An 18,685-nucleotide genomic window follows, 5' to 3' on the forward strand; every position below is an offset into this window, starting at 1 on the left:
GCGCACGCGCCGTTACTACGTCGTTGTGAGAACGCATGCGCTGTGCTCTCCATCCTCGGATGCGCGCATAAAAGAAAGAGGGATTTTGAGTGGTCAACAAATTCCGCTGTGTTTTGGCCTTTTGCGAATAATATAGAATAGCTACCTAGTTACCTTGCTTTCGGGCAAACCCACGGGTGACCTACAATTGCAGGATCCCCTAAAACCCAAACATGGCGGATAAAGAAGGTAGGGAATTGATGGGCTCGGTTCATTTCATGCATGCTTTGTGTGCGCGGCTGGATGCATAGCCAAATGAAAAGTGCGGTTTGTTAGCTAGCTATGCTAACCAGTACAGGCTGCATACGTTCGGCCTGGGTTTACTATCTGTGCTCCATAAGTTGAGAATTTAGATGGCTAACTAATCTTGCTAAATAAATTATTAGCTATCTAGCTCACATTGATAGTCTGCCCGCTTGCTTGTGTAACATGCAAATGAGGCACAACTGGCCCGAGGGTACAGGAATGCAGTAAATCCCAACGTTACACTAGCCTTGGTAGTAACTGTCCATTGTAGTCTTATGTAAGTGTTGCTTCTTTCACTGTTATAGTGTACGACGATGCAGTCGAGGAGCGGGTCATCAATGAAGAATACAAAATCTGGAAGAAGAATACTCCTTTCCTCTATGACCTGGTGATGACCCACGCGCTGGAGTGGCCCAGTCTCACTGTGCAGTGGCTACCTGACGTCAACAGGTACAGTAGCCAATGCTACGTCACCATTTCTGTTCCTCTTGCTGCTCTCAACATATAACTGTGTGCTGACCTACCTAATATACTGAACATTGTATTGTTCTCTCTACCAACCTGGCCTTCCTTGTCAGCCATTCTAGTTCAGTCTAGAAAAGCATGTTATTTTGCCATGTGGTGTCTTCTGACATAGCAGTGCACTACTTTTGACTATAGGTCTCTTGTCAAAAGTAGTGTACTCAAGGGAATAGTGTGCCATTCCAGACACACACACAAGGACAGTATTTAATGTGTGTCTCTCTGTGTAGGCCGGATGGAAAGGACTATGCGGTCCACAGACTGGTACTGGGAACTCACACGTCAGATGAGCAGAATCACCTGGTGATCGCCAGCGTACAGGTCCCCAACGATGACGCCCAGTTTGATGCTTCTCACTACGACAGTGAAAAAGGAGCAGGTATGTTCATCGTAGTATGGGCTCTTCTCTCTACATTTGAGGATGGTCTCCCGGACACAGATTAAGCCTAGTCCCGGATTTTAAAATCATTTTAATAGACAATTTCCATTAGGTGTTTTTTTTGTGTCTGTGAATCTGGCCTTATATGCATATTATAAGTCAAGATGTTATCGGCACAGTGAACATTTTATCTCTTGAGAAAATATGCTGAATATGCAGTATTTCTTCCTCAGAATTTGGAGGTTTTGGATCAGTGAGTGGAAAGATAGAGATTGAGATCAAGATAAACCACGAGGGTGAAGTGAACCGGGCCAGGTACATGCCTCAGAACCCCTGCATCATTGCTACCAAGACCCCCACCTCAGACGTACTGGTCTTTGACTACACCAAGCACCCTTCCAAACCAGGTAAGACAATACACATCTGGTAAATAGATCACTGCTCTTTAAAACAAATCAAAATGCTATTGGACGTGATTCAAATGTTTGAGTCTGCACTTTTGGAATGATTCCATCCGACCAGGAAAACATAAATCCGGTTCCTGAAAGTGGTAACTTGATGTGTATTTGACCCTTTTCTGGTCTTACCATTTTTCTACCATCTCGTCTCTCCCTCTCATAGACCCCAGTGGTGAGTGCAGTCCAGACCTGCGTCTGCGGGGCCACCAGAAGGAGGGCTACGGCCTGTCCTGGAACCCCAACCTCAGTGGAAACCTGCTCAGTGCTTCTGATGACCACGTGAGTGTCTCTCTCTACACTCCGTCAGCACACCAGTTTCCCCTGTGCGTTTTTAACCATTTCAAGCTAGATTGTGGCTTTCACTGAAAATGAAAGTGTTTTTGCATTGTTATTAAGCAAACTCATTAGATCGAGACAAATGCTATATGAACTACTATATATTGTGTTATTAAGAAGTGCACTGACATGTTTAATCTCCAGACGATCTGCCTGTGGGACATCGGTGCTGGTCCTAAGGAGGGGAAGATAGTGGATGCTAAGACCATCTTCACCGGTCACACTGCAGTGGTGGAGGACGTGTCCTGGCACCTGCTCCACGAATCACTGTTTGGCTCTGTGGCTGACGACCAGAAACTGATGATGTGAGTGAGCCTTCTGTTTATTATTTTTCTACTCTCAATGTATTTTCACACAATCTGATACTTTTGAAGTATGTACAGTGTGTTGCCTTAAACTTTCCACACAAGAAGATCTCTCAAAGGAAAAGTGATTTGAAAACTGGATGGAAGGATCTGATTCTCTTAACTGTCTATCCCTTAATTCAGTTTTTATTTATGGAACTCAGAATGGCTTTAAACTTACTCTTGAAAGTTGTAATACTAGAAAGTGTAGTTTTGAAATGGGGTAGTCCATCATCACTATTCAAGTCATTGAATACCATAGCTATTTATAAGTTGTCAGAAATGTCCAGATCAACTAGCCCATGTCAGCTAATGTTTTAAGGTTTTTTTAGCCCATAGATTGTTGTAATTTGTCAGTCATTTCACATGAATATACATTAAACATGGCAAAGTGTATAGAATTGCAAAATAATTAGCTTGAAAACAGCAAAATGTTAATTGCACCCCATGACAAAATAAACTTTTAACCTGAAATTCTCTCCATCAACAAGAGGGGTATGAAAAGTTGGTGTCATGAACAGTCCTTGTGCCAATAGATATAGATGTGGTGCGGGATGTTCCCCTATGCTGGAAGCGGGGGGCCCAAGTGGGAAAAAGTTTGGGAACCCCTGTCATTAACCTTTGACATCTGTCTCAGCTGGGACACACGGTCCAACAACACGTCCAAGCCCAGCCATGCAGTGGACGCCCACACTGCAGAGGTCAACTGTCTGTCCTTCAACCCCTACAGCGAGTTCATCCTGGCCACCGGCTCTGCAGACAAGGTCTGTACCTATTTTATTCTTTGATAAACACAATCAGTCCGTCCGTCTCACCTCAAGCGCTTGAGTGTCGTAGCCTAGTGGTTAGAGTGTTGGGCTAGTAACCGGAAGGTTGCAAGTTGAAACCCCTGAGCTGACAAAGTACAAATCTGTCATTCTGCCCCTGAACAGGCAGTTAACCCACTGTTCCTAGGCCGTCATTGAAAATAAGAATTTGTTCTTAACTGACTTGCCTGGTTAAATAAAGGTTGTGTACAATGGTGTTGGTCAAAGTGGTCAGGTCACAAATCACATGACCAGGAAGTGTATTTCCTACTGGACAGGTCACAAATCACATGACCAGGAAGTGTATTTCCTACTGGACAGGTCACAAATCACATGACCAGGAAGTGTATTTCCTACTGGACAGGTCACAATCACATGACCAGGAAGTATATTTCCTACTGGACAGGTCACAAATCACATGACCAGGAAGTGTATTTCCTACTGGACAGGTCACAAATCACATGACCAGGAAGTGTATTTCCTACTGGACAGGTCACAAATCACATGACCAGGAAGTGTATTTCCTACTGGACGGTAGTCCAAGAATACGTTCTAGTATATTTACCGTTACTAAATGTTTTCTTTTCCTTTTTGTGTAACAGACTGTTGCTCTCTGGGATCTGCGTAACCTCAAACTGAAGCTCCACTCGTTTGAATCGCACAAGGATGAAATCTTCCAGGTAATACTCCATAAATAGTGAACAGTCTCAATCCCTCTGAACCAATAGGATTGAGAGTCTGGATAAGTTACCAGGCTTTGTTGGCGTCCCATTCAACTTTCTATTTTATTTAACCCAGGGTAGTCGCATTGATTTTCCATCTATTTTTCCAAGTGTTGGTGTCCCTCGTAGACGTTGTGCTGAGCTGGAGTTTATTGCACTGACAGTGCTTTACTGACTTCTTTGGCAGGTGCAATGGTCCCCTCACAACGAAACCATTCTGGCTTCCAGTGGAACAGATAGAAGGCTCAACGTATGGGATCTCAGGTAAAGACCGACCACAGGGCATGTTGACTGGACTAGCCTTTTTGGTTCGTTTGCTCAGCTGAGTTGCCCTTGAGGGGGGAGGGGTGTGTTTCATTAACACTGTTGTCTGATAGGATGATGTTGAAATGGCTTTTTGTCTTGTCTGTCCCCAGTAAAATCGGCGAGGAACAGTCTGCTGAAGATGCAGAGGATGGACCTCCAGAACTCCTGGTGAGTGATAGACCCATCATCCACAATTATGACCTTTATCTCCTTAGTAGGGTTGTAGAAATGTCAACTTTCCCAAAAATTCCCTGGATTTCCAGTCTGTTCTTTCGGAATCCTGGGAAAACCATGACATTTCTGGGAAAGTTTCCAGTTTTTTGCAACCCTACTCCTGAGCTTTTAAATAACCAGCGATAGGAGAGTAGCCAATAGGGAGGTTATATTTTGGCATATTACTCATCCTGAGGACTTGTTTTATCGTCAGTTCATCCATGGAGGACACACAGCGAAGATTTCTGATTTCACATGGAACCCCAACGAGCCTTGGGTCATCTGCTCCGTCTCCGAGGATAACATCATGCAGGTTTGGCAAATGGTGAGTACACTGTTGTCGATGTACCACGTTTTGCTTCCGCACTTTCACGAAACTTAACCCTGGTGGTTTAACTTTTGTCTACATTTTGTTGTTTAAAGCTATTTCAAGAAGTCTGCTTCCTATTAATCAGAGTAATTGTAAATCCTTTAACTGATGTAACAATTTCCTTCTCTAGGCTGAGAACATCTATAATGATGAGGAGCCTGACACCCCTGCTTCAGAGCTGGAGGGTCAAGGGTCGTAACCGCCTACTCCACCCCACCTTACCCCAGCCCAACCCACCAACCACCTCCTGGTGCATCCCTCTCCTCTTGTACAGTATTTCACATTGTAGCCTCCAGCTCTACCTGACAGACATTCTGTTTCCCATATAGAAGCATTCTTCTGGATTTGGTTTGATATATTGATCAAGCAGCCCTTACAGGTACAAAGGGCTGGTTTCCTGAACACAGATTTAAGCGTAGTTCTTAACTTAAAAGCATGTTCAATGGATATTCACAATTGGCTGTGCTTCTTAGTCCAAGACTAGGCACTCTGTCCAGGAAACTGGTCCAAAGTGTATAGAAGTTGTTTATAAAAGGATAATCTCATCTGAGTGAAATGAACCATGCAGGTGGACAGTTCAAATGCACTTGGTAAAGCAGGGGTTCTTTTCCACCTGTCTAAATACGGAGTTCCTTCGGTATCGTTTCTGCTTTGACTTGAGGCAAGTGACTAAATCATTTTCAACCTTGGATTTTTTTTTTGTGCATAAATTGCAATAAAGTACTTTTTGTAACTTTTAAAATTAAGTGTTTCTTTTGTTTTCTATAAATCACCTAAGAAAATGTAACCCATTTACGGACTCCAACTGAATTATTCCACTGTGCTGTTCGCCACATCAGACTGACATCGCCACTCATCTGTTCGCTACATATCAGACTGACATCGCCACTGTGCTGTTCGCTACATATCAGACTGACATCGCCACTCATCTGTTCGCTACATATCAGACTGACATCGCCACTGTGCTGTTTGCTACATATCAGACTGACATCGCCACTGTGCTGTTTGCTACATATCAGACTGACATCGCCACTGTGCTGTTCGCTACAGACTGACATCGCCACTGTGCTGTTCGCTACATAGACTGACATCGCCACTGTTCGCCACATATGACTGACATCGCCACTGTGCTGTTTGCTACATATCAGACTGACATCTGTGCTGTTTGCCACATATCAGACTGACATCGCCACTGTGCTGTTTGCCACATCAGACTGACATCGCCACTGTGCTGTTTGCTACATATCAGACTGACATCGCCACAAATGACTTCAGTGGCTTCAAAGTTGGCGATTGGACCATTCGAGTATCAACGCCAATTTACTTGTGTATTCTGGTTCCAGGAACCGATGGGTTGGACCAATCAGAATGTGTCTGAGTTACTGAGCCAAACTCATTGTGGCGGAAGGAAAAACTAACGTCCGTGGGCATAGTGTTTGGCCAGAGCAAGGAGTCTGGGAAGCCACGCAAGTGTGTGTGTATACTGCCTAGAAATTAACATCATTCACAAGACCAATTTAAACATCGAGCAAACTAGGAAATTAAAATGACAACCAAATTTGAAATACTACAAAATAGTTTATTGAAAAGCGAGAGACGGGACTATAAGAACATTTCACAATCTTCTAAAGGGGAATGTGGGCTCCAAGCTTTCTGAACATAAACTAGCTCTGCTTTCACAGTTCACCTGCAGAGGTAGATGTCTTTACGTAACCTGAGTTTGACTGGCGGGCATCCACAATAGCCTGAGCGCCAGTCTGTTTGTGCTTTTTGCCTACTTCATTGCTGTCAGTCAAGCCAAACATTTAGCATGACAATGAGTTGGCATAATAGCCCAAGCAGATGGACTCAGGCTACATCCAACTGGCCTGGACCACATCACACAGTAAAGTATTGAACTTGATTTAGACTTGAGGGGGTTAAGATGCAGTACCCCCCCCAAACCGTGGCTTGGACCCATCTTAACATTCACCTTTAAAACTTCAGGGGCCGTGCTCTGAATTACATCCTTATGACTTCACAAGAAAACAAAAAGACAATGTAAGCTGGTGATATCTGAGGTCGATGACAGGGTGATCTGGCCAGTAGGGGAACCTGGGTAGTGTTTATTAGGGCACGGATCCGATCACGGTTTAAATATTTTGCAGCTGGAAACAGTTTCAGTGATTGAACCCAGTTTCAATTTGTTTTCTTGTTTGATGCCTAATGAACACAACCCTGACCTGAGGCCCAAAACCACCATCATTCTCATTACAAGAGATTGGTTACATTTGTTTCACATTGTCGGCAAATATCTCCAATGCCAAATAAGTTCTTAGTGAACGTTCGCATTGTGTTTGTATAAAAAAAAAAATAATGCAAATCACATGTTTTTCCAGTATAAAGTATAAGATGAAAAGGCACCTTATAAATCCATGTCTTTTTTTGTTCAGTCTTTTTGCTTCCAGAAATAAAACCAAGTTCTGTCTATTAAAACAAAAACAAGACATAAGGAATAGAAAGAAGCCTATTTGGAGCCCAAGAAACATTACGTCCCATATAAATGTTCACTGGTCTGGAACACAACCAAGTTACCAAGCAGACCCAGTTCCTGAAGGCCCACAGTGTCTGCAGTAAAGTGCCTCACTGACTTCTCCATGTAAATGACCCAGTGAGCCCTTAACCATTGGGTAAATGACCCAGTGAGCCCTTAACCATTGGGTAAATGACCCAGTGAGCCCTTAACCATTGGGTAAATGACCCAGTGAGCCCTTAACCATTGGGTAAATGACCCAGTGAGCCCTTAACCATTGGGTAAATTGAACCCGAATGCCCCCCTCTCCATCATGTGGAGGTATCAGTTAAGGAGAGCTGGAGAACAGTTTGTCCCTTGGCGTATTGGAATGATAGCCTGGTCCCAGATCTATTGTGCTGTTTGTCAAGTTGGACCAGACAACACACAGATCTGGGGCCAGGCTACTGGAATTACAAACCAGGAAAGCCTGTATATACAGCAGCATCAGAACCAGGGGTCCTCCTGCAGAAACTGGGAACATACAATGACTGAACGTGCTGTCTGTTGACTGCATGGCATCTTGGTCAAAGCTGAACAGATTTAACCCTTTAGACTCAGTCTCATGTTAAAAGGACAGGGATGTTCCTTTTCAAGTCCCAGGTGCTTCAGAAAGGAGACTTGACTGAAACTAAACACCAGTGCTGAGGTATTAGAAAGCCAGTAGATTCCATCATGACAAGCCAACGACTGAAATGGCCCAGCCATAGAAATACAAGTCAACCAATCATGTTACATTGACTTGACTGGGAATTCCCATCCTAGTAAATCTATGGTACCTGCTCGGAGATAAACATTGTATGTTTGCAACTCTTCTACTGTACAATGCCCTGCTATTTCTGGTCCTAGACAGAGATTAGATTCAGTTAGTCACGACGATGCAACAAGGCTACTTCAATATAGCAATATGCATATGATAGAATTTAAATCCCACTACAATATCAGTTCAACAGATATTTAATCTGAACACTGTTAAGAGTTCTAAAAGAGATTTAATCTGACTACAATTCCACAGCTCCAAAATATAGATTTTTCAATGGAAGAAAGCTGGACAGAGACGTGTCAGACTGTAGAGGAAATTGGGAGACGGGAGAAAGTACAATTTTAGTCCAACTGGAAAGCTGCTGAACAACAACAGCCCTGTGACTGACCACGAGAAAGCTGCTGAACAACAACAGCCCTGTGACTGACCACGAGAAAGCTGCTGAACAACAACAGCCCTGTGACTGACCACGAGAAAGCTGCTGAACAACAACAGCCCTGTGACTGACCACGAGAAAGCTGCTGAACAACAACTTCCCTGTGACTGACCACGACAAAGCTGCTGAACAACAACAGCCCTGTGACTGACCACGAGAAAGCTGCTGAACAACAGCCCTGTGACTGACCACGAGAAAGCTGCTGAACAACAACAGCCCTGTGACTGACCACGAGAAAGCTGCTGAACAACAACAGCCCTGTGACTGACCACGAGAATGCTGCTGAACAACAGCCCTGTGACTGACCACGAGAAAGCTGCTGAACAACAGCCCTGTGACTGACCACGAGAAAGCTGCTGAACAACAGCCCTGTGACTGACCACGAGAAAGCTGCTGAACAACAGCCCTGTGACTGACCACAGGAAACCTGCTGAACAACAGCCCTGTGACTGACCACGAGAATGCTGCTGAACAACAGCCCTGTGACTGACCACGAGAAAGCTGCTGAACAACAGCCCTGTGACTGACCACAGGAAACCTGCTGAACAACAGCCCTGTGACTGACCACGAGAAAGCTGCTGAACAACAGCCCTGTGACTGACCATGAGAAAGCTGCTGAACAACAGCCCTGTGACTGACCACGAGAAAGTTGCTGAACAACAGCCCTGTGACTGACCAACAGCATGAAGACAATCATCTAAGAAAATACAAATGTGGTAGAAAAAGGGGGAGCCTCGTGCTCACCACAAAGCCCAGTTTTACAATGTACAGTCAGGGCAAAAAGTATTATATTCATTGCTAATAATGCAGTCATTTTAATCTTAATTATAACTTTAACACACAAAAAAAGATATACTGTATTCAAATACACCCCCCAAAAGGCAGAGGGGGTTAGTGGCTCAGTTGTCAAGTTGCTCTGTGGTGGAGGGCTCTAGCTCCAGTTCAGGGGTAGTAAGGGGCTGCGTCTCTTCCCCCCTCCCAGGCGGAGACATCTCATCCTGGGTAGACTCCAGGCTGGGCTGGGGGTCTGGAGGTTCCGTCCCCTCCTCCTCCTCGGTTGTTGACTTTAGGTCTCCCAGTTTGATGGTGAGGTCGTCCCTCTCCTTCTGCAAAGCCCGGCACAGTTTCTCCAGGCACTCCAGCTTCCCGTGCAGGCCCTTGTGATGTTTGTCCCGCAGTGTCTTCTGGAGAGGACGAACAGCCACAACGACATTCAACATCAGATATTCTACAATTAAGTGACATCATTCATTGAGATACTTTGTGAAATTTTACAGTCCAAAATATTCTTAAATGTCTGCTACTATTAGTAAATGAGCAAGTAAGATGGCCCTTTGGGAGAGTTTGTCATCTCACCTCCTCAGCCATCTGTAGCAGAGCCTGGTTGTTCGTCTCCCACTTCGTTCTCCACAGAGTCGTCTCCTTCTCCAGCTTCTTGATCTTCTTGGTCATCTGGAGAACAGAAAAAAGATCAGAGCTACAGAGAGGTCGACAGACCTAAACCCTTGCAGCTAGAGAGAGGTTGACAGACCTAAACCCTTCCAACTAGAGAGAGAGAGAGGTCTACAGACCTAAACCCTTCCAACTAGAGAGAGAGAGGTCTACAGACCTAAACCCTTCCAACTAGAGAGAGAGAGGTCTACAGACCTAAACCCTTCCAACTAGAGAGAGAGAGGTCTACAGACCTAAACCCTTCCAACTAGAGAGAGAGAGGTCTACAGACCTAAACCCTTCCAACTAGAGAGAGAGAGGTCTACAGACCTAAACCCTTCCAACTAGAGAGAGAGAGGTCTACAGACCTAAACCCTTCCAACTAGAGAGAGAGGGTCTACAGACCTAAACCCTTCCAACTAGAGAGAGAGGGTCTACAGACCTAAACCCTTCCAACTAGAGAGAGAGGGTCTACAGACCTAAACCCTTCCAACTAGAGAGAGAGGGTCTACAGACCTAAACCCTTCCAACTAGAGAGAGGTCGACAGACCTAAACCCTTCCAACCAGAGAGAGAGAGGTCTACAGACCTAAACCCTTCCAACCAGAGAGAGAGAGGTCTACAGACCTAAACCCTTCCAACCAGAGAGAGAGAGGTCTACAGACCTAAACCCTTCCAACCAGAGAGAGAGAGGTCTACAGACCTAAACCCTTCCAACCAGAGAGAGAGAGGTCTACAGACCTAAACCCTTCCAGCTAGAGAGAGGGTCTACAGACCTAAACCCTTCCAACTAGAGAGAGGTCGACAGACCTAAACCCTTCCAACTAGAGAGAGGTCGACAGACCTAAACCCTTCCAACTAGAGAGAGGTCGACAGACCTAAACCCTTCCAACCAGAGAGAGAGAGGTCTACAGACCTAAACCCTTCCAGCTAGAGAGAGGTCGACAGACCTAAACCCTTCCAACTAGAGAGAGAGGGTCTACAGACCTAAACCCTTCCAACTAGAGAGAGAGGGTCTACAGACCTAAACCCTTCCAACTAGAGAGAGAGGGTCTACAGACCTAAACCCTTCCAACTAGAGAGAGAGGTCTACAAACCTAAACCCTTCCAGCTAGAGAGAGGTCGACAGACCTAAACCCTTCCAACTAGAGAGAGGTCGACAGACCTAAACCCTTCCAACTAGAGAGAGGTCGACAGACCTAAACCCTTCCAACTAGAGAGAGGTCGACAGACTTAAACCCTCCCAGCTAGAGAGAGGTCGACAGACCTAAACCCTCCCAGCTATATACCAAAGAAAGTGTTATGTTAAATGTTCAGTTCCAAACCTTCTCCATCTCCTGTCTGAAGGTAGTGAACACCTCGTTGCTTTTCGCCAGAGTGGTCTGAAACTCCTCAAACTTGTCCATGTACAAAGAGAGCTACAAATCACAAAACACATTAACATAGTCACCCTGCAAATATATACACATAGTCACCCTGCAAATATATACACATGAACACATAGTCACCCTGCAAATATATACACAGTCACCCTGCAAATATATACACATGAACATAGTCACCCTGCAAATATATACACATTATACACATTACAAGTCAACCTCATATATATATATATATATTGCTCAAAAAAATTAAGGGAACACTAAAATAACACATCCTAGATCTGAATGAATGAAATATTCTTATTAAATACTTTTTTCTTTACATAGTTGAATGTGCTGACAACAAAATCTCACAAAAATGATCAATGGAATTTATCAACGCAATGGAAATCAAATGTATCAACCCATGGAGGTCTGGATTTGTAGTCACACTCAAAATTAAAGTGGAAAACCACACTACAGGCTGATCCAACTTTGATGTAATATCCTTAAAAAAAGTCAAAATGAGGCTCAGTTGTCCGTGTGGCCTCCACGTGCCTGTATGACCTCCCTACAACGACTGGGTATGCTCCTGATGAGGTGGAGGATGGTCTCCTGAGGGATCTCCTCCCAGACCTGGACTAAAGCATCCGCCAACTCCTGGACAGTCTGTGGTGCAACGTGGCGTTGGTGGATGGAGCGAGACATGATGTCCCAGATGTGCTCAATTGGATTCAGGTCTGGGGAACGGGCGGGCCAGTCCATAGCATCAATGCCTTCCTCTTGCAGGAACTGCTGACACACTCCAGCCAAGCCACATGAGGTCTAGCATTGTCTTGCATTAGGAGGAACCCAGGGCCAACCGCACCAGCATATGGTCTCACAAGGGGTCTGAGGATCTCATCTCGGTACCTAATGGCAGTCAGGCTACCTCTGGCGAGCACATGGAGGGCTGTGCGGCCCCCCAAAGAAATGCCACCCCACACCATGACTGACCCACCGCCAAACCGGTCATGCTTGAGGATGTTGCAGGCAGAAGAACGTTCTCCACGGCGTCTCCAGACTCTGTCACGTCTGTCACATGTGCTCAGTGTGAACCTGCTTTCATCTGTGAAGAGCACAGGGCGCCAGTGGCGAATTTGCCAATCTTGGTGTTCTCTGGCAAATGCCAAACGTCCTGCACGGTGTTGGGCTGTAAAGCACAACCCCCACTTGTGGACGTCGGGCCCTCATAGAGTCTGTTTCTGACCGTTTGAGCAGACACATGCACATTTGTGGCCTGCTGGAGGTCATTTTGCAGGGCTCTGGCAGTGCTCCTCCTGCTCCTCCTTGCACAAAGGCGGAGGTAGCGGTCCTACTGCTGGGTTGTTGCCCTCCTAAGGCCTCCTCCACGTCTCCTGATGTACTGGCCTGTCTCCAGGTAGCGCCTCCATGCTCAGGACACTACGCTGACAGACACAGCAAACCTTCTTGCCACAGCTCGCATTGATGTGCCATCCTGGATGAGCTGCACTACCTGAGCCACTTGTGTGGGTTGTAGACTCCGTCTCATACTACCACTAGAGTGAAAGCACCGCCAGCATTCAAAAGTGACCAAAACATCAGCCAGGAAGCATAGGAACTTAGAAGTGGTCTGTGGTCACCACCTGCAGGATCACTCCTTTATTGGGGAGTGATCCTGCTAATTGCCTATAATTTCCACCTGTTGTCTATTCCATTTGCACAACAGCATGTGAAATGTATTGTCAGAGTTTCTTCCTAAGTGGACAGTTTGATTTCACAGAAGTGTGATGTCAGAGCAGCTCACAGATTACTGTACCTGTACATAGCCCATCTATAATTTAGCCCAAACAACTACCTCTTCCCCTACTGTATTTATTGATTTAGCTCCTTTGCACCCCATTATTTCTCTCTCTACTTTGCACATTCTTCCACTGCAGAGCTACCATTCCAGTGTTTTACTTGCTATATTGTATTTACTTTGCCACCATGGCCTTTTTTTGCCTTTACCTCCCTTATCTCACCTCATTTGCTCACATCGTATTTAGACTTATTTATACTGTATGTTTGTTTTACTCCATGTGTAACTCTGTGTTGTTGTATCTGTCGAACTGCTTTGCTTTATCTTGGCCAGGTCGCAATTGTAAATGAGAACTTGTTCTCAACTTGCCTACCTGGTTAAATAAAAGGTGAAATAAAAAATAAATATATATGGAGGGTGAAGGTGTGTGTATGTGTGTGATATATACATATATATACATATATACATACACACACACACACACACACACACACACAGTCGGAGGTCGGAAGTTTACATACACTTAGGTTGGAGTCATTAAAACTCGTTTTTCAACCAATCCCCAAATTCCTTGTTAACAAACTATAGTTTTGGCAAGACGGTTACGACATCTACTTTGTGCATGACAAGTAATCTTTTCCAACAATTGTTTACAGACAGGTTATTTCACTGTATCACAATTCCAGTGGGTCAGAAGTTTACATACAGTAAGTTGACTGTGCCTTTAAGCATCTTGGAAAATTCCAGAAAATTATGCCATGGCTTTAGAAGCTTCTGATAGGCTAATTGACAACATTTGAGTCAATTGGAGGAGTACCTGTGGATGTATTTCAAGGCCTACCTTCAAACTCAGTGCCTCTTTGCTTGACATCATGGGAAAATCAAAAGAAATCAGCCAAGACCTCAGAAAAGAAATTGTAGACCTCCACAAGTATGGTTCTTCCTTGGGAACAATTTCCAAACGCCTGAAGGTACCACGTTCATCTGTACAAAAAATAGTACGCAGGTATAAACACCATGGGACCACGCAGCCGTCACACCGCTCAGGAAGGAGACGCGTTCTGTCTCCTAGAGATGAACTTACTTTGGTGCGAAAAGTTCAAATCAATGCCAGAACAACAGCAAAGGACCTTGTGAAGATGCTGGAGGAAACAGGTAAAAGTATCTACATCCACAGTAAAACGAGTCCTATATCGACATAACCTGAAAGGCCACTCAGCAAGGAAGAAGCCACTGCTCCAAAACCGCCATAAAAAGCCAGACTACAGTTTGCAACTGCACATAGGGACAGAGATCGTACTTTTTGGAGAAATGTCCTCTGGTCTGACGAAACAAAAATAGAACTGTTTGGCCATAATGACCATTGTTATGTTTGGAGGAAAAAGGGGGAGACTTGTAAGCCGAAGAACACCATCCCAACTGTGAAACACGGTGTGGCAGCATCATGTTGTGGAAGTGCTTTGCTGCAGGAAGGACTGGTGCACTTCACAAAATAAATGGAATCATGGAGGGAAAATGATGTGGATATATTGAAGCAACATCAAGACGTCAGCAAGTTAAAGCTTGGTTGCAAATGGGTCTTCCAAATGGACAATGACCCCAAGCATGCTTCCAAAGTTGTGGCAAAATGGCTTAAAGACAACAAAGTCAAGGTATCTGAGTGGCCATCACAAAGCCCTGGCCTCAATCCCATAGACAATTTGTAGGCAGAACTGAAAAAGCGTGTGCGAGCAAGGAGGCCTACAAACCTGACTCAGTTACACCAGTTCTGTCAGGAGGAACGGGCCAAAATTCACCCAACTTATTGTGGGAAGCTTGTGGAAGGCTACCCAAAACATTTTTCCCAAGTTAAACAATTTTAAGGCAATGCTACCAAATACTAATTGAGTGTATGTAAACTTCTGACCCACTGAGAAATGTGATGAAAGAAATAAAAACTGAAATTAATCCTTCTCTCTACTATTATTCTGACATTCTACATTATTAAAATAAAGTGGTGATCCTAACTCACCTAAAACAGGGAATTTTTACCTGGATTAAATGTCAGGAATTGTAAAAAAAACTGAGTTTAAATGTAGTTGGCTAAGGTGCATGTAAACTTCCGACTTAACTGTGTATACACATAGTCACCATCCATTTACACACACATTAACATACAGTCACCCTCCATATAAACACACAGTCACCCTCCATATATACACACAGTCACATCCAGTCACCCTCCATATAAACACACAGTCCCATACAGTCACCCTCCATATAAACACACAGTCACATACAGTCACCCTCCATATAAACACACAGTCACATCCAGTCACCCTCCATATAAACACACAGTCCCATACAGTCACCCTCCATATAAACACACAGTCACATACAGTCCCCCTCCATATAAACACAGTCACATACAGTCCCCCTCCATATAAACACACAGTCCCCCTCCATATAAACACACAGTCACATCCAGTCACCCTCCATATAAACACACAGTCCCATACAGTCACCCTCCATATAAACACACAGTCCCCCTCCATATAAACACACATTCTAATACAGTCACCCTCCATATAAACACACAGTCCCCCTCCATATAAACACACATTCACATACAGTCACCCTCCATATAAACACACAGTCCCATACAGTCACCCTCCATATAAACACACATTCACATCCAGTCCCCCTCCATATAAACACACAGTCACATCCAGTCCCCCTCCATATAAACACACAGTCACATCCAGTCACCCTCCATATAAACACACATTCACATACAGTCACCCTCCATATAAACACACAGTCCCCCTCCATATAAACACAGTCACATACAGTTACCCTCCATATAAACACACAGTCACCCTCCATATAAACACACAGTCACATACAGTCACCCTCCATATAAACACACAGTCACCCTCCATATAAACACACAGTCACATACAGTCACCCTCCATATAAACACAGTCCCCCTCCATATAAACACACAGTCACCCTCCATATAAACACACAGTCACATACAGTCACCCTCCATATAAACACACAGTCACCCTCCATATAAACACACATTCACATCCAGTCCCCCTCCATATAAACACACAGTCACATACAGTCCCCCTCCATATAAACACACAGTCCCCCTCCATATAAACACACAGTCACCCTCCATATAAACACACAGTCACCCTCCATATAAACACACAGTCACCCTCCATATAAACACACAGTCACCCTCCATATAAACACACATTCACATACAGTCACCCTCCATATAAACACAGTCACATCCAGTCCCCCTCCATATAAACACAGTCACATACAGTCACCCTCCATATAAACACACAGTCACCCTCCATATAAACACACATTCACATCCAGTCCCCCTCCATATAAACACACAGTCACACACAGTCCCCCTCCATATAAACACAGTCACATACAGTCCCCCTCCATATAAACACACAGTCACATACAGTCCCCCTCCATATAAACACAGTCACATACAGTCCCCCTCCATATAAACACAGTCACATACAGTCCCCCTCCATATAAACACACAGTCACATAGTCACCCTCCATATAAACACACAGTCACCCTCCATATAAACACACAGTCACATACAGTCACCCTCCATATAAACACACAGTCCCCCTCCATATAAAACACACAGTCCCCCTCCATATAAACACACAGTCACCCTCCATATAAACACACATTCACATCCAGTCCCCCTCCATATAAACACACAGTCACATCCAGTCACCCTCCATATAAACACACATTCACATACAGTCACCCTCCATATAAACACATTCACATCCAGTCCCCCTCCATATATACACATTCACATCCAGTCCCCCTCCATATAAACACACATTCACATCCAGTCCCCCTCCATATAAACACACAGTCACATCCAGTCCCCCTCTATATAAACACACAGTCACATCCAGTCCCCCTCCATATAAACACACATTCACATCCAGTCCCCCTCCATATAAACACACATTCACATCCAGTCCCCCTCCATATAAACACACATTCACATCCAGTCCCCCTCCATATAAACACACATTCACATCCAGTCCCCCTCCATATAAACACACATTCACATCCAGTCCCCCTCCATATAAACACACATTCACATCCAGTCCCCCTCCATATAAACACACAGTCACATCCAGTCCCCCTCCATATAAACACACAGTCACATCCAGTCCCCCTCCATATAAACATAGTCCCCCTCCATATAAACACACAGTCACATCCAGTCCCCCTCCATATAAACACACAGTCACATCCAGTCCCCCTCCATATAAACATAGTCCCCCTCCATATAAACACACAGTCACATCCAGTCCCCCTCCATATAAACATACAGTCCCCCTCCATATAAACACACAGTCACATCCAGTCCCCCTCCATATAAACATACAGTCCCCCTCCATATAAACACAGTCCCCCTCCATATAAACACACAGTCACATCCAGTCCCCCTCCATATAAAACACACAGTCCCCCTCCATATAAACACACAGTCACATCCAGTCCCCCTCCATATAAACACAGTCCCCCTCCATATAAACACACATTCACATCCAGTCCCCCTCCATATAAAACACACAGTCACATCCAGTCCCCCTCCATATAAACACAGTCCCCCTCCATATAAACACACAGTCACATCCAGTCCCCCTCCATATAAACACAGTCCCCCTCCATATAAACACACAGTCCCCCTCCATATAAACACAGTCCCCCTCCATATAAACACAGTCACATCCAGTCCCCCTCCATATAAACACAGTCCCCCTCCATATAAACACACAGTCACATCCAGTCCCCCTCCATATAAACACAGTCCCCCTCCATATAAACACACATTCACATCCAGTCCCCCTCCATATAAACACAGTCCCCCTCCATATAAACACAGTCACATCCAGTCCCCCTCCATATAAACACAGTCACATCCAGTCCCCCTCCATATAAACACAGTCACATCCAGTCCCCCTCCATATAAACACACAGTCACATCCAGTCCCCCTCCATATAAACACAGTCCCCCTCCATATAAACACACAGTCACATCCAGTCCCCCTCCATATAAACACAGTCCCCCTCCATATAAACACACATTCACATCCAGTCCCCCTCCATATAAACACAGTCCCCCTCCATATAAACACACAGTCACATCCAGTCCCCCTCCATATAAACACAGTCCCCCTCCATATAAACACACAGTCACATCCAGTCACCCTCCATATAAACACAGTCCCCCTCCATATAAACACAGTCACATCCAGTCCCCCTCCATATAAACACACATTCACATACAGTCACCCTCCATATAAACACAGTCCCCCTCCATATAAACACACAGTCACATACAGTCCCCCTCCATATAAACACAGTCCCCCTCCATATAAACACAGTCCCCCTCCATATAAACACAGTCCCCCTCCATATAAACACAGTCCCCCTCCATATAAACACACATTCACATCCAGTCCCCCTCCATATAAACACAGTCCCCCTCCATATAAACACACAGTCACATCCAGTCCCCCTCCATATAAACACAGTCCCCCTCCATAT

At 44.8% G+C, this 18,685-nt stretch overlaps 2 protein-coding genes across 4 annotated transcripts in view; one reads left to right on the plus strand and one right to left on the minus strand.

Moving 5' to 3' along the window:
* The first annotated feature begins 27 nt into the window (after window positions 1–27).
* On the plus strand, window positions 28–5,483 carry LOC109884903 (histone-binding protein RBBP7). Of its 2 annotated transcripts, none has more exons than XM_031813505.1 (12): window positions 28–228; window positions 591–735; window positions 1,038–1,186; window positions 1,420–1,593; window positions 1,808–1,923; window positions 2,125–2,285; window positions 2,962–3,088; window positions 3,733–3,810; window positions 4,040–4,116; window positions 4,269–4,326; window positions 4,586–4,696; window positions 4,872–5,483. In XM_031813505.1, exons 1-12 carry the CDS (start codon window positions 213–215, stop codon window positions 4,938–4,940), a joined length of 1,281 nt encoding a protein of 426 aa, XP_031669365.1. In that variant the 5' UTR covers window positions 28–212; the 3' UTR covers window positions 4,941–5,483. The 2 variants fall into 2 exon arrangements, with proteins under 2 accessions (XP_031669365.1, XP_031669363.1); XM_031813503.1 differs by having other exon boundaries at window positions 39–228; window positions 4,037–4,116.
* An 816-nt stretch (window positions 5,484–6,299) lies between these two features.
* LOC109886584 (gamma-taxilin) overlaps window positions 6,300–18,685 on the minus strand; it is a 23,713-nt gene continuing 11,327 nt past the window's right edge. For both annotated transcript variants that reach the window (XM_031813438.1, XM_031813439.1), the window contains 3 exons: window positions 11,247–11,339; window positions 9,848–9,943; window positions 6,300–9,675 (listed from right to left, as the gene is read on the minus strand). In XM_031813438.1, the coding sequence (XP_031669298.1) occupies window positions 9,391–9,675; window positions 9,848–9,943; window positions 11,247–11,339 (474 nt within the window). In that variant the 3' untranslated portion in view covers window positions 6,300–9,390. The remainder of the gene's footprint in view (window positions 9,676–9,847; window positions 9,944–11,246; window positions 11,340–18,685) is intronic.

This window comes from Oncorhynchus kisutch, unplaced genomic scaffold (assembly GCF_002021735.2).
Source record: "Oncorhynchus kisutch isolate 150728-3 unplaced genomic scaffold, Okis_V2 Okis05a-Okis16b_hom, whole genome shotgun sequence".
Classification (NCBI taxonomy): Eukaryota; Metazoa; Chordata; class Actinopteri; order Salmoniformes; family Salmonidae; genus Oncorhynchus; species Oncorhynchus kisutch.